At 39.6% G+C, this 23,311-nt stretch overlaps 1 protein-coding gene across 9 annotated transcripts in view; it reads right to left on the bottom strand.

The window, feature by feature from the left end:
• PICALM (phosphatidylinositol binding clathrin assembly protein) overlaps positions 1–23,052 on the bottom strand; it is a 62,521-nt gene extending 39,469 nt beyond the window's left edge. For all 9 annotated transcript variants that reach the window (XM_015280759.4, XM_025146922.3, XM_040647300.2 and 6 more), the window contains exon 1: positions 22,798–23,052. In XM_015280759.4, coding sequence (XP_015136245.2) covers positions 22,798–22,927 — 130 coding nt within the window. In that variant the 5' untranslated portion in view covers positions 22,928–23,052. The remainder of the gene's footprint in view (positions 1–22,797) is intronic.
• Between the last annotated feature and the right edge of the window lie 259 nt (positions 23,053–23,311).

Genomic DNA, 23,311 nt, shown 5'->3' on the forward strand with positions numbered 1-23,311 from the left:
TTGATCAGCAGACTCTGAGGTCCCTCACAACCTAAAGAGATCAGTGATTTCATGCCCTGTTTATGGAAAGAGAATGAGAAAATGGACATACAAGTGACTTACGAAGCTGTAGTCCAACATGAATGTACATCTAAAGGTTACAAGGCCTCAGATCTGTGAGATATGATACAGTCTGAAGAATTCCATTTCATCTACCTTTATTAATTCAAGTGCCAAACTGCTGCAAAGACTTTGAAATTATGCAACTTTCCTAAAAAACAGTTCTAGTTTTTAAATATAAGATAATGAATCTTTTTTTGTTACATCAGCTAAAATCTTCACTGCTAGATTACTTATACTAATTCAGTTGTTAGGTTTTATGCCTTTTCTCCCTAAAAAGGAAATCTTTCCAGGGAATCATGACAAATGTCTGGTCTACAAACTTTCTAATAGCACCGAAAGATGTGCCATTACACCTGTACCAAAGCAATTCTATTACTTAAACCTGTTGAAGTTGCCTAGCACAAACTTGCAGCATCATACCATAGGTTATTCTGAGTGAGAGAAATAAGGTATTTGCTCTCTGAACCAAGATATCTACAAACTTTACAACTGTTCAGGTTTCATTATAGGACAGAACCAAATGATTCACTGATTTTCTTTCCTCCCCCTAAAATATTACACAATTGATAGGCATCAGGTCAGAGAAGCACAAAGGTGAAAAGTACAAGGCTGAAGATTCACATGCAAGAAACAAGAGGCTACCGGTATACAAAACAGCTCCTATGAAGTTTATTTGGTATAGCACCTACACCACCTGTGTAGATGTGGATTAGCAAAACCCTGTATGTAATCACAGGGTTCCCAACCAACAGTAACACCAAGGCAGTCAGTCTAGGCAGTACAGCAGTAGAGGCATCAGCTACAAGTTATCCCAGAGAACAGGTGTGATTTCAGCATGTGCTTGTGATCTGACCTGATGCAGAACCCTGTTCTGCCATAGGCATCCCCCTAAGACAGGAGTATAACAAACTCATTTGTTTTCTCACAGAGAGAACCTGTTTGTATGAGTTTTTGTGGGGAATCTTACCTCCATTAATTTACTAAATAATAAAGATATGCCTTGAAAACAGACTTTGCTAACTCAGATCATCGTCTGCAGAGACCTGTTGAATAGACTGAATGCAAGTCAAAATTACATACTTTGTGTAAGCACAGTAGTTGAGATGTAATTCTCAATTTTAACATTTCCACTGTAAAATATCAACCTGGAAATATTTCCAAGAACTGGATCTCCCAGGCCAGAAACTGAGCCCTTCAAAATAGGTCAAGCAACTGTGACAAATTCCTATTTCTGTAACCACTGCTTTTTCATCTATTATTACACCAAAGATGCTATGTGGAATGAGCACATAGCCAGTTACATTCTCCAACGTGCTTTGCTTTGTTTTTCTTGAATCTTACCATACCCACCCCGTAAGCAGCTAATTGAAATATTGATCAATCAACATTAGTATGCACAGTGCTAAGAGTTAAACACACAGCATTCTTCAGATAAAAAAACACATTAAGTGGGAGAGAAAGGTAAATTACATCCTATGAAACAAGATAGATTCTATACTTACATCTCCTCAGACAGATAAAATTCATTCAGACCCTAATATAATAAGCTTTGGTCAAACACTAAACACAAAGAAGCTTGAAAATGCTCTATTACTTTGGTCAACAATTACTTGCCAACTTGCACCTATGGCCCATTGAATATTAATTTGTGTTTGCTAAGACAACAGGAAAACCGAAGTCTACGCTGGTCCAAACTCAGCAACTGAACTCACCCAGTCCAGACTGCTTCAAAACAGCATTTTTAACACTTGATGGGGAAGTCACTTTGTAAGCAACATTAGAATGAGCTACTTAACAATGTTTCCAGTTTGCAATGAAGGAGCTCATTATTCCACTGTTAATGAAAGGGAAAATACAGCAATATTTTTCCAGATTGGCCAAATTTCATCTAAAGTAGGACCCAAATATTTCAGAGTAAGAGCATTTTGTTCTAAATGTGTAATGTAGATAGTGCAGTTTTAAGAAGATGACTGGAAAACACGTAGGAAGCAGGTACTACTGCAGTCCTGGACAACAGCTCATGTTCAGACTACAATTAGGAAAAAAAATCCAGGTAAGAGGTCCTGCTAGATATTCAAGTTGTTTGCATTGGAGGAATTAGCCCAATGCATTTTTTTTTTTTTGAAAGTCTGCTATAAAATACAGCTCCAAAACAGTTCCACAAGACAAGCAGTTCAGCTGACAATTGTTCCTCTTCAAAGGATCCAATTTTCCCACAGAATCCATCCAATATGCCAAACATTGCTGCTTTTACAGGTGTGTTTTCTTTTCTCCCCATTACAGGTATCACTGCTGTGAGATCTCAGTATTCCTCAATATAACAGCTCACCGTAGTCCAGACTGCGTTTGTCAGCCGCCCACCACAGAAACCATTGTCACAAACACAGCATCACAAGTTATGCACAAGATAAAGTATGGATATGGGCACCTTAATGATAAAAAGAAAAAATACCTTTCTGTACGCTTCAGCTTCAGAAATTACCATCCACAAAGAGTACAAGGCATGATTAAAGACAGGCAAGGATACCTACATCACATGAAACACCTCGTTCCTCTCTAGCTACCAGAAAAGCAACACAGGAAAGACACAGGTGATGATGTATACCCCACTAGGAAGTATATCCCATTAGCACCTGTGTTTATATATTCATCATATATGCACCTGCTTTCTTTAGGCCCAATAGAAGTCTCTCATTTTCTCTCATCTATTTTGTGATCTTCCATAAACACACACATAGCTAAGCCCTATTTTCTGATTTATTAATAGCTTAAGTGCCTTGCTGGTAATCAAATAGCTTGTTTCTTTGAGTCATTATTTCGGAGCAGACATACACACTACATACCTGTACCCTACAACAAGGAATTCTCAAAGTTTAAAGGTCATTCTGAACAGACTACACACCTTCCAGACTGCACATGCTTCCTTATTGCAGAAAAACTCAATGACCAAACAAGAGAAACACTATGACGAAAAAGCATGCAATCACACACATTAAAGCTTCCACTAAAAATTCTTAATTCCCTACATGTCCAGAAGAGTTAAATATATATATTCTGAAACGGAAACTAGCCCAAGTTCTAGTACACCAGGAATAGAAAAGTGACATTATCCAACAAACTATGAAGGTGTCAGGAAGTTCTCATTGGCCTCAACACTTCAACTTGTCTTACCAGCAGGAAAGGCAATTAGAATTTGAATACATGTTGACAGATCTAAAGAACAAGTCAGCTATGCTTCAGATCAAGTTTACCTAATTCATAAACTTATACCCAAAGCCAAAACACATAGTGAAGCCATATATGTCTTTAAAAAAAAAAAGTAATTTCACCTTCAACTCACTTCTTGAATGAGTTTAGTAACTAATCTTATAAAGTTATGTCCAAGAAATTCAGTAGAGTGCAACCCATTTAGTGTGGCTTAGCTTTCAGACTGCAAAGATGACACACTGGTGGCTGACATTCTACTTGTGGCTAACCATTAATGGTGGACTATGGGACAACACTAATACTAAAATAATTCTCTGCATGAGTGTCCATTTGTTTATCGCCTGCTTTTTTCCCTTTCACCTCCAGCTGCACATATGGATCTTAGTTAAGCTCTGAACTTAAGATTTCAAAGGTTATCAATTAAAAAGATTTCCCCCTGTATTCCGTGGGAGTGCTCTCTCCACGAGATGGAATCATAGAGGTTGGAAAAGAGCACTTAAGATCATCAAGTCCAACCATCAACGCATCCCCACCATGCCCACTAACCACAACCCTCAGTGCCATACCTCCATGCTTCTTCAACACCCCCAGAGACAGTGACTCCAGCATCTCCCTGGGCAGCCTCTGTCAATACTTTCCCATTCTTTCTGAGAATTTTTCCTAATATCCAACTTGAACCTCCCCTAGCATAACTTAAGGTCATTACCTCTCATCCCGAACATTCATTCAAGATAAAACATTCAAAGCTAAAACACTTCCATTATATTACAACTGCAAACACGATACAGAGTGGAAAAAAATCTGGCATCTTTACTTAGCCTAGCAGTTGAAACAGCAGAGTACAAACTGATGGTGCTCACAGGACATGTGTTCAATTACTTTCGATAGCTGTCTCGATCTTCATTCTTCTAACTCCCAAGTTATAACCCTTGCCCCCTGTGTTAGGGTCTCATTTTCTTATAGTAATACTTCTCATTCTATGCAAATATTTCATCACTTGAACAGAGCAAGAGATTTGAAGAGATTTCAGTAGAGACACAATTCCTTCCCATAAAGCAGCACATAGCACTGCAGGAGCTAATTGTGCCAACTTTCTAAGAATTTCGTGAAAGAAATCAGAACATTAAAAGTCAGCAACTCTGCCTCTAAATGGTCTATAATCTGAAATGATCAGATATACACTGCTAGGAAGTTTGCCACTGGACAAAAAAAGAGTATTTCCTTTGATTGTATTAAGAATGCAGCTGAAGTAAGTGCTAACGGTGTTCTAAAATTCAATTTACTTTCACTAATTCTAAACAAATTCTCTGTGCTTATGATTAACACTCCACAGGTCACCTCTGAGCAGCCAACATGATCTCTATAGCAATGTCAATTTTAAACACTGCTATCACATCCTCCTTCTAGCAGGGTAAAAAAGAACCAAATGCTCCAGTTATAACAACGTAGCATTTGGCAGCAGATCTAGAATGAAATAGAAACTGAATTTAGTCACAGGCTGCATCAGCAGCAAGGCTTTCCATAAGTCAGTTGTCATTTCCTGATCTAAAGATACCTTTTAACCTGAGTACTTTGTGTGAAGGGAAACACACAATTCAGAACTACTTTATCCAGCACCTGCTGAAGACAACCTCTATTCTGGATTATAAACGTTATTCCCCCCCTCCATAATACTTACATATTTCTTAACATTATGTCTCAGTTTATACAGTTGCAAGAAAATATTTTCCAAAAATTAAGACACAAAATGAATAAAGAACTCAGAAAGGGTTCACTAATAAATGCATACCAGTGCCAGCAGGAAAATTCACACAACACACCTAGAAAACACTTTAAACAGCATTTAACACATACCATTCTTCAGCACTTAAGCATCAGAGGATTTAATTGTGCCACAAAAGGATTTTGGACATTTACACAAGATAGAGGAAATCTGAAATCCTACGATTAGATCAAAATACAGAGGTCAGCTGATCGTTAATATCTACTCTGCCACACTCAAACCTGATTCTATGCATTCCAATTTGTGTTAAACTCAGATAACTTTATGTATACATATGGTATATTTCTAATTAATTTCCCAACGCTTCTATAGATGTTATTTTATTACAGGAAATATGATTATTATTTACATCCAGCAATTCTCTAATTTCAACTGGAAATCCAATTTGTCTAAAAAGAATAAAAATAATTTTGAGTGGAAATTAATTCAAGCACACAATACTGACAATTTCTTGGACTTGATTTCTTCCTCAAAGATACATTTGGTAACTGCAGATGAAGCCTTTACCGAAACAAAAAGCCCAAATGACATACTTAAGTGATCAAGATAGAAAGATGTTGGGTTTTAGTCTGAGCCAGTGAGATTTTTATCTGCCAGAAAGATATTATGTAACTTGCATACATCCAAGAGCTGGAAGAATATTCCATTATCTTCATCATTACCAGAAAATACCTGCCTTTGCATTTAAAACAAAGTATGTCATAAACAGTATTTTATCTAGACTTTGGTTAATTCAGAATAGGAAAAAACCTGTATGGACCCAAATGCTTTACTAGATGGAGCCTTCTACAACACATTTCCCAGAGGTTTCATCCAACTTCCCTCAACTGGGAGATAACGAAATGTACACTGTGTGTTTCTCATAACAATAAGAACTGCAGCTGGTAATTCTTCCTCTGCATATGTTTTTCTAGGCGTTAAATACACCAACTCAGGAAACTATTGGTGGAAGAGTTACAGAAATCCAAGAAGAACAACTCTGTTCAGGGCTCTCCACGTTTCATAAGGAATGGGATTAATCTCATTCATATTAGATAAGCAGAATAAAAGAAGCTGAGGGCAGGTTTAATATAGTGTAGAAAAACTTGCTTTACAGCCAACAACTTATGTTTCATTTCATCAAGCTGCATCTTGTCTTTTTACTCCTTTCAGTTCAAGTATGACTGTAATATTCTCTCCCATAGTTAGAACAGTGATTTCTAACTGCAGTTCTTGGAAACTTACTTTGAGTCCCTACCAGTAATCCCATGAACTCAGCATTACTGTCACAGGATGTTTCACAGTCTAGATTTACTCCTACAGTAACTCCTTGATAAACCTTCACTCTCCAAGTTTGAGCACTGTAAAAACTGATCAAGATACTCAGTGTGAAAATAGAGTAGTAGAATGGGTTCAGATAGATAACTGCTTCAACAGGAACTTCTCTGAGCAAGATGAGTTTAAACCAGAAAACAAAGCATCCATAAATGAAATTATGGGGGGGGAAGCTAAAATGAAGGAAACAGCTCATAAAACAATTGGAAAAAACAGGGAAGAGGTTTTCAATGTGTTGTTGTGTTTTTATTTGTTTTCTTAATTCTCGTGTACAAGGAAGTACTAAATTCTCATTTTGATCCAACATTTCTAATGGTTATTATTCAAAGTTCCCCACAGTTACAAACATTGCAGAAATTGCAGATCTGACTAAGTTATGTTTGCACTCAATTTCTGAAGACATAACAGGTCTGCACCCCTTACCAGTACCTACCCTCAAACGTACTGAATACCTCCATCACACTATTAACACTAAATATTTTCCAAATCCCAACTCATCAGCACAGCCACATATGTAAACAATTCTCTCATTTCAGCTACATTTGTCTCATTAATCCAGAAACAATTACTAGCACCATTACAATGATTAAGCATTCATGAAGGCTCAAACAACTTAAAGTTTAAAAACTGAATACACCAACACCATGATTCCTCTTCACTGCTCTAAACAGATGCATTTCTCCCAGTAAGAAGTAAATTTCAATTAGTTCTGCTTATCCTGCAAGCATCAGCACCTTATACTTTCAGAAAAGAGGAGATGCTCAACCAAGAAAACAACCTGAATTGCCAGACCATCATAGCACAGTCAAGAAAATAAGTTACACATAAATAGGATCACAGAGTTAAACTAATCCAGGTTGGACAGTACCTCTGAAGGTCACCTCCTCCAATCCCCCAGCATCAGACAAGGTAGCTTTGCTGATCACCACTCATCTAACCACAGAGTCTTGGTTAAACCCATAGACAGATCCCTTAAATACAAGTTTGTCAAAGGCAGCTACTTGTGTACCAGCATCAGTAACAAGTTTCAAGCAGTTTTATGACTCCACTTCTACTTTTTTTTTTTTACGTAAGGAAAAGGCTATCAAGCTCACAGACTACAAGTGAACAGATTTAGACTAGGTGGCTATCACTATGAGCTAACTCCTTCCTCCATTTCCACAATATTTTTACTCTGCAAGTTGAATACAATTACAGTTTAACTTACTGAGATCTTGATTCTCGATTTATACTTCAGGTAAGCGAAGGGCCTTTTTTCAGAGTGGTGGTGAGCACAACACAACTTGATAAGAACAGGTTAGGAAAACCAATGAAGAAAGTGAGCCTTAAATGACACTATCTTTATGACTCCTTCCTGTAATATTTCACACACTCCCATTATTTTTATAATAAAATCACTCATAACCTGGGCTCAACCCATTCTACCTCAACCCCCATCAAACTAAAAGAATAAAGTTTGGAAAGAACCTCACTTAACATGCAATCCCCCGCCTCACATCAGAGACAGGATCATAGAATCACCAAGGTCAGAAAAGACCTCCAAGATCATCCAGTCCAAACTACCACCAATATTTTCCCACTAAGCCATGTCCCTTAGTATGACATCTAGATGTTTCACAAACACCTCCAGGGATGGTGACTCCACCACCTCCCTGGGCTGCCACTCAGGAGAGGAAATTTTTCAAACATCCAGCCTGAACCTTCCCCTGAGCAACTTGATGGATACTTATTCATAGGACGTGTTTTGGTGAGGCAGCTCATTGACATGAGACAGGGTAAGCTCATTCCTGTTTCTGCCTGCTAACAGCCACACACTTCTATTATTTGTCACAGAATCATTTGAATTGGAAGGAACCCTTAAAGACCAACTAGTCCAAGTCTCTTGCAATGAAGAGGGACACCTACAGCTTGATCATGTTGCTCAGAGCCCCATCTAGACTGACTTTGAATGTCTCCAGGGATGGAGCAGCCACCAGCTCTCTGGGCAACCTGTTCCAGTGCTTTAATATCTTTATTATAAAAAAAATTATTTCCTATGGCAGCACCAACATACTTCTCTTTGAATGATATTAATTTCTTCAAAAATAAAAAAAACCCTACTATCTCCCACAAATACAGCACACCAACAAAATTCCCTGACACCAAGGAGAAAGAAAAATGTCCCATGCTACATTCATTCCTCAATATCCATATAGAAGGATACTCCACCTTTACTGCAGCCTAACACTGGTGTTACACACTGAAAATGAAATAAGCCAAAAGTTACTGTAGTGCTCCTGCACTGCCAGATATTCCTTATTTCAATACTCAGCTTTAACACCTTCTTTACCCATTTAGAATGTTGCTCTTCCATGGAGAACTGCCCCAGTTTGTCAGTTTAACTTTGTCTTCTAATCTTGCCCTGAAGAGCAGCTCCAAACAATGCCAGTGCACGCTATGTTCCAACATACAAGTTATTAACAAAAAATTGTTATAACCTGGTAAGGGCATATTCTCCACTTGAGATATCTTCCAATTTGATGGCAAACCCTGTATTTCAAAGCAGTTCTGTGCACTATTTTGTTTCTGAAACAATCATGCAGAAGAAATGCCAAGAAATTCCTTTATGCTGCCCCCATCAAGATCAATTTTTGAAATGAGAGAGAACTAGCAATCTAAGTGAAAGTCAATACAAAAGTATCTATGAGATAGTCAGCTTTCCAAAGATTAATTTTCCAGGTCCTTTCCTCTCCTTACAATTCATTTCTGTCCGCTGTCCTTAAGTATTCACATTTTCATAGAAAGAGCTGCCAAAGATTTAACAGATTACTTGAGCTAGAATCAAAAATTTAATTTCAGAAGATGTTTACCAGGTCTTGCCAATCTGAATTCATCTAGCATACTGAAGTATTCCCTAACACAGTTTTGGATATGGATCTCTGGAGTGAATGTAGTGTATTAGCAAAGGTTTCCTTAGATGAAAAAACACTTGCACTCCGCATTTTTCTGAAGACAGAAAAGGAGAAAAAACTGGTTTGACAGAATAAGCTCCATTTCCAGTAGGGATCTTTGCTGTTTTGTTTTGTTTTCAGTTGCAGCTTTCTTAGTGTATTGTTTTAGTGTGTGAATTATGAAGTTCATAAAGAATAAACAAATGTCTAAGATCTACTTAGGTCCCCACTTAGCCCCTTCCCCCCAAATAACACTTTGATGACAGCCTCTCTGATAAACAAGATTTTTTTCCGCTGCAGTGTTCGTTACCATTGCAGACACTGAAAGTCTCACCAATACTGCATTACTCTAAGGATAAAGCCTCAAGTTTTTTCTCCAAAAGATACAGCTCAACTATTTCCTGAGCACCCAAAGGCAGAAAAATATCCAAGACCTGATAAAACTGTCAAACACTTCTGCTCCACATTACTCTTGTACTTTTAAAAAAAAGTATTTTATCTCCATTTTAGTCCAAAATACCTGTTTGTTTCCCATGCCAAACACTGGTATATTATTCCCATTGGAAGCATCTGTAAACGCAGAGCCTTGATCTTATCTTTAGAAAAATGCTAATAATGAGTCTACAGAACATTCTCTAAAGGTGATTCTTGATTACAAGATGAAAACTGTCTGCATTTGCCAACTCACATGACAACGGCTGCATAAGTAGAACATTTGCACTGAGCATTTAACCCAATGGTATTTTTAAAACCAAGGAGGAAGAAAATACTCCTTTTTCACTGAACATGTGACCATTTCAATAAATCAGAATCACAATTACTTGTTCAACATTAAGTATTTCCAGAGCACAGAACTTTGAACGCTTGAGGATGCATCCACTTCATCAGGTACACAGAGTCAGTGCTCTGTTTGAGCAGCACTGGCTGAGAATACATTAGGCCTGCTGTTTGAAACAATCTTTGGGATGGGCAAGCTTTGATTGTGAACTACAGCCATCATACTTGATATCGAAGTAGCTATTTAAGCATACAGTATATCATGAATAGTACGGATATTTACACAGAGTGGTTGGATGGAAGAATAATTAATTGTACTAGGTGGAGCGCTACTATTTTCTTCAGAAGTAATTACTTTGAAAACTGTGTAGCTTCAACACTAATCTCCCACTGAAAGCAGGAAGCTATTCCAAGCAAGTGGTGTATACATGCAAGAACATCTTACAGTCATCACATCTCACTGAACAAGTTTTTAAGCCACAAAGTTCTCCCAAGTCATTATTTAAGCAGGAATCACACATCAATCACTTTTTTCTTTTTTGTAAAGTAGAGTTGCATCTTTCAGTTAGTTAAGACAAAATCGAAGATGAGAAATAAAGCCATCCAAGCTGGGGCTTTCGCAAAGCTGCATAAGATATGTCTCCTCCCATTTTTAAAAACAGACTTTGGAAGTGGGATTTCCTTCTCAACAGAACCTAATTCAGAACAAGAATACCACAGTTCACCTAAATGCCTTTGAGAGCTGTGAGGAAACACATATTTGAGTGAAAGGAGACCTACCCCTGCATTTGTCTACCTCCATCGGTGCTGAAGCTGCAGATAAAGATGTATACATATATCCACCCCCACAAAGCAAAGCATTTTGGTCAAACTATGACCTTCTCCAATTTCAAAGACCTTCTCCAGCTTTCCCTGTTTCTCAAAAGTATTCATGCCAGAACACATCCTCCAGTATGCAACCTCCCCGGCTGTGTATCGCCTGCAGAACACAAAGCAGGAGTATACTGATGTCCTCAACAAACCAGTAATTACATAGCAAAATAAAAGCAATGTAATTAAAGCTGTACATTGTAATTGTAAAAATATTTAAATGCACGGTAGGATGTCTGACTTGGCAGTTGCCATCCTCCACAGCTTCCCCTACAATAAACGGTTGCCCAGTTAATTACTAGGAGAAAAAAAGTCCTTCAGACGTGGCTTGGTGGAAACATATGCATTTGTCAAAAGTTCGTACCAGTTTGTTGCACCAAATAAGATGCATCATCAGGAGATTCAAATGGTGCCAATACCATATACTACAGGTCCTTTTGTCCTTGCAGAGTATCAGTTCAATAATGTTTTTAACCCATATTACTGAAAGAATAAAAGGCAAACGGACTTACTCTGCAGAAACTGAGGTGTTCTGTACACACTACAAAATCAAGCTCAAGTGCTTCAAAAGCAGCTGTTTGTATCTTTAAGGAACTTTGTGGCCACAGACTTCTGAAGATCTCAGAAAAGTCATTGCAGAAATAGTGACATCTAGCATGAGAACTGTTAAGAAGTAAACAGCAACATACTACACATGAAAAATACTGCAGTGTTCCATACATGTTCAGTGCTCTCTCTCTGACAAGCACGACTTCTCACATTCCTACAGAGTGGTTAGTCAGATGGCTGCTTGCTGCTTTAGCTGACTAAACAGAGCTTAAGGGCTCTTCGTGACAACTGTAGCTCTGAGTTAAGCACTCGTAAGACATCATACAAAAAGCAGTCTAATGCAAGTGTAAAGAGGGGGAAAAGTGAAGAAAAGGGAAAGTCAAGACAATCAAATTGCTAATAAAGAATAACATAGCAAAACATGTAATTCATAAGGGAGATTATCAAGGAATCTATCTCTTTTTTTCCCCTGTAATTTCAGTAAAAGCTCATCAACTCCAAGCTAGTAACCCTCAGTATTTCACCAGAGGAGTTCTCTCTCACTGACAAGAAACACTTGCTCAAAGCTTGCTGCAGAGTTTTTAATCACCAAATCTCAGTTGATGACTGAGGAAAGACTACAGAGGAAAGCAATTTTGATTATTTGCTGATCACAGCATGTTAGTCTTTTTCTTAAAGGAAAACAAGGATTCCTGAAAAATGATTTTATTTCAACAAGGACAACAGCTAATAATCAAAATATCTGTTTTCAATGAAAAACACCAAGCTTCGCAAACACCAAGCTAGAATTTGCTGACAACAGAACCAGTGGGAGTGATTGGCCTGACAGAGGGCCACAATGGACAATGGACTCGGATACAATGGAGAGGTAGGATGGCAAAAATCTCATGAAGCTCATCAAGAAGTAAAGAGTTCTCTACCTTGGTAGGAACAGCCTCAGGCACCAGCACATGCCAGGAGAACCCAGCTGGAAAGCTGGTCTGCAAGAAAAACCTTTGGGTCCTAGTGGACACCAAGCTGAATATGAGCCAACAGAGCCGTGCAGCCACGCTGCTAAGGCAGCTAATGGTATTCTTGGCTGCATTAGGCAAAGTATCTCCAGCAGGGTCAGGAGAGGTGATGGTTCTGCTTTACTCAGCAATCATGAGGCTGCACCTGGAGTTCTGGGCTCCCCACTACATATGTAGTGAACAGAGGCTAATGGAGGGCCCTCAAGATCACTAAGGGCCCGGAGCACCACTCCTGTGAAGACAGAAAGATCACTAGGACTGCCCAGCCTGGAGAAAAAGCAGCTCGGGCAGGTCTTACAATGTCCATAAATACTTGAAGGATGCAAAGAGGAAGGATCCAAGCTGGAACACAAAGGAACTAATCTTTAACTAATCTAAACAGGAATAAGACAAAGACACCAAAGCAAAATTCAAAGCTGCTCCTTCCACGTTAACTTATTTGGTGACTTGTGCTACATTCTATTAAGCAACTAAAATTCAAGATACTTCAAACTAAGTATTTCTTGCTGCCACTTTAAAACAAGCTCCACCCATTCCACAGTATTTCTTTTATGTTTTGCATATAAAAGTGAACTCATTAAATGAGATTTCTCATTGACAGGCCCATTCATGCCTTCATTTCTGGACAATACAGATTGCTTTTTGATATGAACAGTTTAGAAATCAGATAAATGGAGTACAGGAGCTCAACAGGAAAATAAAAATATCTCCCCCCCCCCCCCCCCGTCAAAACACATCTTCATAAAACTGTTTCAGCTGAGTCAAGTAAAGCAACAGCCAAAATCCTCCATACTTTTCATAGAAGTGTTGGAAATGCCTGCCTGATTTAGCTCTAACTTCCTTCTTCAATTTAGGATATTTCCCACGAGGTATTTAGAGCTCCCTGAGTAAATAAAACTCATCTTGGCTCATCCTAGTGCAGCTTCAATGGATGTTTAAATAGCACCCTTCTACAAGGATGCAACTGCTAACACATCAGAATTATCCTTTACAGTCCATACCAAAGCTGTTCAGAGTAAAATCACAAAATATAATGTGAGATAGGTCAAGGAGGAGCAGAAAAAGCATTCACTGAGCATGAAGCGTGGAAGTGAAGCTGTGTTTTTCTAGTGCTGCAAATTAAGCTCTACTGATTTTCAGCTAAAGCTGTGGACCTTACAAAAGGGAACACACCCTGTAACAGTAATGTTGTGTTTGGGCTTCATAAATCCAAAGTAGCTCTTCTGCTCACCTCCAGATTTAGAGATCCTTCTGATGAGCACTTCATTAGCAGTGATGCAGTTATCAGTTGCACAAAGTTTTGGAGCAAACCTGGAGCTTGAAACCCTTTCAGTTTGGAACTAAACCAGCGGTACAAGTTGTAAAACGTAAGAATTCCCCCAGATCCCACTGCTTCCAGAAAGGAATTTCTGTATTTACCATGCACAAAGACATGTCCCTACCAGGAACAGCTTCTAAAATAAATCAGTAAAAGGAAAGATGACTTCAGCCTGATTCTATCTTTAAAACAGAACTATTTTCTAAAGAACAGCTCTAACTGCAAAATCTAGCTAGTTATTCCATTACTTTGAAGTCAAGTCGTTCATTGGTTGGAACCCCAGAGAGCTAAAAAGAACGTGGAGCTACAGTACAACTAGGTGTTAGAATGTCTTGTGTCCACCCTGCTACATACCAAGAGGCTGAACACATTCCTATCTACAAAGGCTCCTCATTAACAGTTTTCTTTAAAAAGGACAAAAGCATCTCCACAAAAGTATTCTGTTTTTCTTACAGATAATTAAATCTGAAGAAAGTCTCCACATAAAATAACTGTGTAGGCAAAATGTTTAAAAAAAAAGCTTCAAACTCATAACAATGCAATTCCCAACATCACACGTTCAATTAACAGTGCTGTTCCCTGGCATCTGAGAACTAACACAAAAGCTTCCCTGGATTTCCATCTGCTTACATGCCAAATTAAGCACGGAAATAAACTTCACACATTCCATATTTTTAATGCAAAGAAATCTGCTAGGAAATGGCATTAGCTTTGATTACATTTGATAGGCTTAATGATGCTACTGTCTGTGGCAAAGCATTCCAGCTCAACAGATCCGAAAAGAAGTTTCATCTCATTCCCTATTAACTAGCAGAAATTTAAAAAAAGGAGTCTGCCCTCGGAGCATCATTTTTCCCCAGAGCACAGCACAGTGTGTTAGTCCCTGTGTTTCAAACAGTTTACAGCTGGCACTTGTGTATCTTGAGCTTTTCCATCACACAGCTAATCAAAGGCAGCAGCTCACTACCGCACTTCATTGCCTTGTTAGAAATAACTACAGCCCAGTCATGCAAAAGTGTTCATATTTGGCATCCACTGACTTCTCACTCATTCCTATGATTAAAATCCACCTCCCAGACTTCTGATGCTCCAGACTTCATTCTACAGTCTTGTTTCAATATCTGACTGAAATGCACTCAGAGGAGAGCAACTCCAACTGAGTTTAACACAGACTGGTGACAGTCAATTTTACTGAAGGACAACAAATACAGGTACTGTGAATTGAGTAAAACCTGCCAATCTGAACTTGTGTACCAATGAGAGCAAAATGACCTGGATGATCACCCTCACAACTGATTCCACGTTATCCTGGAATCCTCAGGTATCTTTTCATATCTAAACAATAAAACTTGCTGAGAGAAAAAGAGCACAGAAGGATATTTAGAAAAGCCAGATCAAATTGAGAATTGCTTTATGTAAAGCAAGTTCCATTTGAACACCACAGCTCTATATAGTTGCTGTGTTATGAAGTATATAGTCCTAGTTTATCATTTTTAAAGGCAAGATTATTTTTAAGCTTGTCATAACACTGTCTGCTAAATTATTAATACCAATAGTTTCTGGCAAATAGAAAACTGGACAATCAATCAACTGACACCACTATCACAGTGTTTAAGCCACCACACTGAGAATAACTGAAGCAAGTTTTACCATTTTACATCAAAAATGAGGTCAGGTCAGGAATACACAGACGTGGATCAGAAAAATTCAAAGTCTGAAATAGGTTGCAGCGATGGCTGCAATTATCACAGCAATACAGGCTAGGGAGGAGGGGAAGGGGATAGAATCAAATTCAAACTCATGAGTGACCCAATTTCCAATTAAACATCGACCTATTTGTCAGCCAAATAAACCAAGCACAACTGGAAACAAATTCAAGTGAAATGCTTGAAGGGATTTCTGAACCTAAGTGTAAGTATCAGCAGGGAGGAGAAGCACTCTATATAACAAAACTAAACCCAACACGAGAAGCACGCACCTGAAAAGCACGAGACAGGTACAGAAACTGTCATATCATATTACAGTTCCTCATTACCCATCCCAGAAGAATTCAAACATTGCCAACAGCAAAGCAAGTCACAGGCAGCCCTTAATGTCAGAGAACACGAAGACAGCTATTTCTCCTGTTTGATAGCTACTTGATCTTCTGATTTGGCAGAAACTACCAGAATAATCAAATCACAGACAACCAGAAATTTTGTGAGGATGCTAATGAAATATGTATCATTCTTCAAACTGGATTAAATATAGTTTTAAAAGCCATTAATGTGGGAAAAAAATATATAAGAACATTTGGCAAGGAAACAATTATTTACAATTTGGAATGAATCCTTAAGTATTAAATGTGACAAAGGTTATAAACTGTAGAGATACGTTGCTGATGTTACAGTATTCAGTTGGGAACTGCAGTGACTGAGCTACACATGCTACTGCAAGTACCATATTTAGAGTAAATATGTGAAATAGCAGAGCAGAGTTGGAACCAGCACAAACGTATCACTTCCTACATAAGCAGAAGAACTGCTGCTTCCAGAATGGCACTGCTGCCACAGCACACAGACACAGTAACTGAAGGACTGCTTGCTTCATAGGTAATAAGGAACATTATGTGAGGATTTCAAAAGTGCCTTATCAAGAGAGTGAGTCAAAGGAGAAAAAGAAGGGCTTGATGTAGAAAGTTCCTCCTTAGGAAATTGACAGATTTCAAAGAAATTACATTACAGAGCTCAGAATAAGCCTAAGAGCTGTATTTTTGTATTATTTTGTATATACACATCAATACATGCCTGGACACTACATGTATGTCATCACATGAATTAAAATAAAACCACAAGACCTTTGTACCACTTCTCTCCAGTACATTCATATGCACCTCATGCTAGGAGCTGACATTCCACATCAACTTCTGGTGCAGATCTTGTGATTTTACTACATCTGTTCCAAGGAAAAACCAAAAAAAATCCTACTTTACTCATTTTTAATATTCAAATGATCCAGATAAGTATTACTTTAATAAAGCTCCTTTAGAAAAATAGCATAGGGATGTTTAGTCACAATCTGAAAATCCAGCCCATTTGTTAAGTCATTATGAAACGCTTAACTTAATGAAGTTATTTTCACAGACAGTTAAATACAGCTTAGTTCCCTGATTTCTCAAATCTCAATACCCGATTTGTCACAAATTACTCAGAACTTGGATTTGCCACCAACAGCCTTGAGAATACCCAAAGTTCACAGTGAATATACAAACATTCTTTGGAGGTTTACAAACTAACATCTAACTGATAAAGCTGTAATGTGAAGCTAAGGGTGACTGCTGAGACACAACACACGCTATTTCTACCTCCTTTGAGCTAAGAAGGGTACATCAGTTAAGAAAAGTCCATACCCTGCCTGATCAGAATCACATTTCACAACGGACATAACTTCTCAAACAGCAAGAAAAACATCAGAACAACAACTTGATATCAACATCAGTTTCTTCCATTTCCACTTAGCAGTGGCTTTTTGGTTGGTTAGTTCTTGTTTAACTTCTAATCCAGTGCAGACAACCAGCAACAAATTCTCTCTCCTACTGGAACCTTTGCAAGGTAATATTCAGCTCCAAATTACAGCTACTTTTCAGGTTAATACTTCAACCTGCGGGAAACTTGAAGTTAAACTCCCATACTGATGGACATAGGAAGGTTTCTTGACAAGATGAGGTTTTGTCAGAGAACTTCTGAAAAGTTCTCACTGCTGGAGCATAAGAGTTTGCTGACAGAGAAGTAAAAACGTGAACTTGAGACCATTGCTGCATACATGAATTATGAACTATTAGTGAATGTTTAATGACTGTCTTACAACTTCAAGGACTACAAGACTACAACCAAGTCATTCACAACACTCACCTGATTTCTTCTACAACATTTTAGGATGAGCAAGGTTTACCAAAAATAAGAGTGCACATACCTGATCTGCAGCAACTGGGCTATTTTTGGAAAAGTAACAGATGTTTCAGTACTAAAGAGCAAAAATACCTTAAAGATACTGAGAAACTTCAGGAGGGTGTTAAGAAATACTGAGCTTTCCAATACAAAACATGTTTGTTTTGGAAAAGGTGTGGTATTTTTCACAGAGAGCAAGATCTCTAACATTTCATAAGTTAACTTTCACAGCATTTACTTACTAGTTTAGTGATCATATGCTTTACATAAGGCAACGTACAGAAAAAAAAGGAAACCAACGAAAAGGAAGAAAAAGACATGGAATTCAATCTAAGTCACCCTTTTTGTATTTCTATGCAAAGTAATGTTACTTTGTGAACTTGTTGTCACTAAGAACAGCTTAAAATTTCCACATCTAGGGACTGAAAACTGATCTTAAGAATACAAACAAGTCTGAAATAGATCATTAGGTCACAGTCTGAAATGCTAAAGAATGTCTTTTCTGAGTATCTCTTTTAGAAGATGTGAGAAATGACTGTACCATTAAAAATTATAGTTAGAGCAACAGCCCAAAGTTACATGACACCCAACTAACCTCAGCCAATGCAAAACAATGGCAGTATGAAGATTCACAGTAAGCTGATTGCAGGTGTTCTCCAGCCTCTCCTCCATAGCTTCTGCCTCTTACTTCATCTGAAGTAGAATACTGCTTCAGGCTAAGTAAAATAAAACAACAGCTGCAGAACTAAATGGCTATTCTTTCTGCAAATGAGCAGCTGTGGTAGAAAAATCAGCCCTCTGGCACTCCAGAGGAGTGTGATAGTTCTTGTGCTCTACTAAAAGGCATAAACAAATATTGTAAAGGAATTCTAGTAAGAAGTTGGGGAAAGCTCACTAAGGAACAATTCCTGAAGGAGTCACAGAAGAACTCAGAGAGAAAGAAGTACTTCAAAAGAAAGCTGTAATGATGTAATTATCTGCATTTGGAGTAATTATGGTTACACATAACAGTTCCAAGCAAGAATAGCCATGGACCGCCTCCAGAAAATTCAGTCAGATATAAAATGGGAAGCAAAGTCATGAGAAACTTCAGGTAGTCCTAACAAAAAAAAAAAGTGCCATTATAAAAAAACATGGATAACTTATTCCTACTACAGAATACAACAGTGTTTTAAGAATCCAGGAGTAAACACATTGCACCACTGAAATAACCTAGTCATTTCAAGTATTCAAAGGCAGGTGAGCACTCAAAACACTGATTTTCCCAGCTTTGCTACAGATCTCCAGTGAGGTACAGAGAAAAGCAGTGATCCGTGCCCTTCAGTGCTACAAGATCCCCTGTGCTGACTACCACCTGAGAGTAGAAGCATAAAGCAAGACTTCAGCTAGACTTTGTTGCTGTTCTAGTAGCAGACTGCAAGCAAAACCAAAACAGCTGAGTGAGGGACTTGAGAAATAAGTTCCCAAGAAGTTTAATTCAACTTACTTTCACTTACGTAGTTTCTCAGTAACATCTACGTAACAGAGGGCAGTGTCAGTTTACTGTCTTGCTTAAAAATACCGATTTTCTTCACAATAAGTAGTAAAGGAAGTTACTCTGGCATAACTATAGAGAGATTTCCTGTTAAGAAAGGATAATTACAGTATCACAACTTCCTTCCAAGCCATCCATCCACATTCTCCTTTAAAGAGCACTATTATCTACAAGCAGACAGGGCTCCTACACCACACACACTCAAAAACCCAACCCTAACCATATTTCACATCAAAGCTGGTTGTTTTTTTTTTCTTACTATACTCATGAACTTGCACAGGTACACAAACATTTCTATGTCACTAGGGACCTGGTGAAAGCACCTCGTTGCTATGAAATGTGTTAACTTGTGGCTTTCTTAATACTAACTGCCCACCACAAATACATACACATACACAGCTCCCCCTACTCCAACCTTAGAACCATAAAAATTAAAGCAAAATTCAGCAACAAGGTTTCCAGCACCACCTGCAATCAATTTTGTTCTTACTTCTCTACAGCACTGGATACAGCAGACAATAACTAGCCATGAAAGGAAGGGCTGTATGAAATTCAGCATACAAATGAAACCCACAAACTAGTTGTGAGATATCAGTGGTGTGAAAACTAGGACAAAGTCCTAGTTAAACTAGGTTTTCCATAAAATAAAGTTAATGAACTATACTTTGTGAGGTTTCAAGAATATTAAACCTGATTACTATGGAACAAATAATCCATGGTTACAACTGCAGCACCTAGATGACAAAACAACTCTTATTCCAGTTATAAGATGGGACCTCCAAAACAGCAGCATATCCAGAGTGCGAGTACTGGATTACAAGATGATTGATGTTACCTATCATAGGCCATGTCCACTTGCCAATTCTAATTCTTTCCCCCTCTAACCAAAAAACCAACTAAATCTGTAACTGGAAAGGATCAATATGGCCCAAGAATGACTTTTTACACTCTTGCAATTAAGGTAACAGTAACTGAGGAAACATACAAACACAGTAAGGGAAACCCTTCAGTTTTGGAACACCATAGGCAATCAAGAACAAGGTATATAAGAGTTGGAATGATCACATGTACAGGCATTTATTTTGCATCTTCCCCAGTTATACGGGTTAGTGCAAGGCTGGGCTCCTTAAATGTGCTCACAACAGCTCAAGCTTAAACAAGAAAGTTTCAGAAATAGGACAGTCACAGAATTAGAAGTCTGCATAAGTAATGCATATACCACATCAAGAAGAATATGCAACAACCACAGAAAACGCTACAAAAGTAAGGCTTAATTCCAGGAGAGTCTTAGAAAATGTAGCTCATTAACTTGTCTAAAGGCTGGAGACAGGCTCTAGCAAACCAAGCTTTAAAAATTTAAAAAATATTTTTAAATATTCAAGAGGGATGCTGCCCATGGGAGACTGGCATACTAACTGTTATTCACCGTGAGAGGTCAGCATTTTGGATTTATTTAGTTTAATTGTTTTAACTGCTATTTAAAAAAAGTATGTGCACACAACCCAGAGGTGGGGCTTGAATAACAGCTTCTGGAAAAAAAAGCATTTATTTTTAAACATGCGACCATAAACAGTATGAACAAAGAAGACTTCCAAAATATGGAATTGTGTCATTTCCTGATGGCAGGACCAGAGATTCCCAAGAAACTTAGAGGCAGCATACAAAACTTGATCTTCTCAGGATCTATTTTTACTGTTTGGAAAAGTAGTGATAGTAGTACAGCTAATGGAAAAGAAGTTCACACTGCTCTGAAAAAAGAATCATCTGAGAAAAAGGCAGGAACTAGGACTTTCTTGGTTCAGAGCAGACAGGAAATAAAGAAGCAGTCCTCTCATCCAGCAACCACCAGACAGCTTTCCGACAAGTTCTAATATATCAATCACCCTTTCAGAACAGTATTCTATAGGTCTTGATTAGGATGTCCCCCAGCAAACATGTTCAGATCACCACCCTTGAACAAGGTCTTAAGAGCAGCTGATGGGTCAGAGTTCGATGGTCCTGGAACTGTTTTTTCTACTACTCCAAGCTAAACTTAACAAAGGTTTTACCATAAAGCCTCCCCTTCTGTTGTGAGAAATTCAGTAACATCATGGCTTCGTATGTCAGCCATGTGACAAGGTGCTTTCTCTACCTGAGACTGAAGTTAGTTACAGCCCACAGATTTTCCCAGCTGACCAAAACAAAATACAGCAACAAACAAACAACAAAAAAACCCACACACATATAGTCATTTTCTACACAATCTCAAGGCAAAAGATGAAATGGATGAGAGAACAGCAACAAGAAACAGAGGCAGCTGTTCCATGGCTACTCTATAAAACAGTCCACATCTCTCTCAAGTACTCATAAACCAGAAGTTTCTTTATGCTTCCAGTCAGACACGTTTTGATGGAAAAAAGTAGTAACTACAGTATACTAGTACTATCATCTGGTCTTGCCATTTGGACACAGTGAGGAGTCAAGGCACAAATTCAAGATGCACAAAGACTCAGCCTTCTCACATACGTGGGTGGGAGGAAAGGACAAAGCACTTATACAGAAGGCACATCCACAGGTTTCTCTCTAGTTAATCTTTCTTTACAGATGAAGGAGGACAGATCTAGAATAAATAGATGTGATACACCCAAGTACCCAACTGAAGTGCATCCTTAGTCCTATGACCTCACAGTTTAATGGAACATGCACTAATACAAACTTCTGTGCTCATCATAATCCAATGGGTGGAACAGAATTAAGAGAAAACCTTTTAAGAACTTCCCACTTTGGATCTAATTTTAATAGAAGCTGTATAGGATGTTAAGCTCAGGTGCTGAAGGTCTAAAGAAGCCCTCTTAGGCCCATCTCCCCCTGCTACGGAGACAGACTAGAAAGGATAAGAGAGAGATTAGTCCCTTGAGCACTCATTTCACACAGAAGAATACATGGAGCAAAATGATGGGAAAGTATTGTGGTTTTTTTCCTAGTAGACTACCTGGGAGAGAAATACAAGAAGTGACCAACTGCTCCTTCTTGGAACTCCCACACCTCCTCCAGAGAACGTGGGAATGCTGCTTTAGCAAGAGACCAACGAGACGAATGAGTGAGGAAATAACATCCCATTCCTCTGCTCAATCCCCTCGCTTCTCCAAGGAAGAGGAACGGGGAAAGCACTGTCCTTCAGAAGCTCACACTGCCCAGAGCTCTGTGCATAAAGAAAAGCCGATCGGAAGGCCTCTCCTGGAGGGCACACGCACGGCGAGCAGCCTCTCCCAAGCTCTCCATCGCCACGTCCCCGCTCCCACCCACCCCCACCCCCCAACCAGACCGTCCTATGCCGAAGCACACAGAGCTCCGCCACCCGACGCTCCACGTCCCCGCGAGGCCGGAGGGAGTGGAGGCAGCCCCGCAGCCCGGCTCGGCTCCGCAGGGCTCCGGGCAGGTTCAGCTCGGAGGGGAGCGCAGGGAGAACCCCACCACCGTCACCCCTCGGATACTCACAGTCCAGGTGCTTCTTCTTGGGCCCCATGACCTCGTGAGTCGTGGCCTTGCAGACGGTTTTAGAGACCGCCGAGCCGGTCACGCTGTGCTGAGCCGCCGTGATGCGGTCGGTGAGGCTCTGGCCGGACATGGCGGTGCTGGAAGCGAGCGCGGCGCCGCTCCTTCCTCAGGGGCCGGGACGGGAGGACTACGCCGGGGGATGGAGCTGAACGGATTCCTCGCCCCGCCGCGCCGCAGGCGGCCCCCGCTCCGCCCTCAGGGACGGACCTGTCACCCGAGCAGGGACCCCTCCTCCTCCCACCCCCCTCCCCCAGCCGCCGTCCCCTCCCCCTCGCGCCTTCCGCTCGGCCGGGGACAGGGGACACACACTGGGCGCCGCAGGAAAATGGCGGCAGCGTGGCTCCTCCTCGGAGCTTTCCGGCCGCCCCGCATCACGTGATCTCAGCGCCACGCCCACATGACACGCCCCGCGGCCCCCCGCCCCCCCTAACGCCCCCCACCACCACAGCGGACG

This window comes from Gallus gallus, chromosome 1 (genome assembly GCF_016699485.2).
Source record: "Gallus gallus isolate bGalGal1 chromosome 1, bGalGal1.mat.broiler.GRCg7b, whole genome shotgun sequence".
NCBI lineage: Eukaryota > Metazoa > Chordata > Aves > Galliformes > Phasianidae > Gallus > Gallus gallus.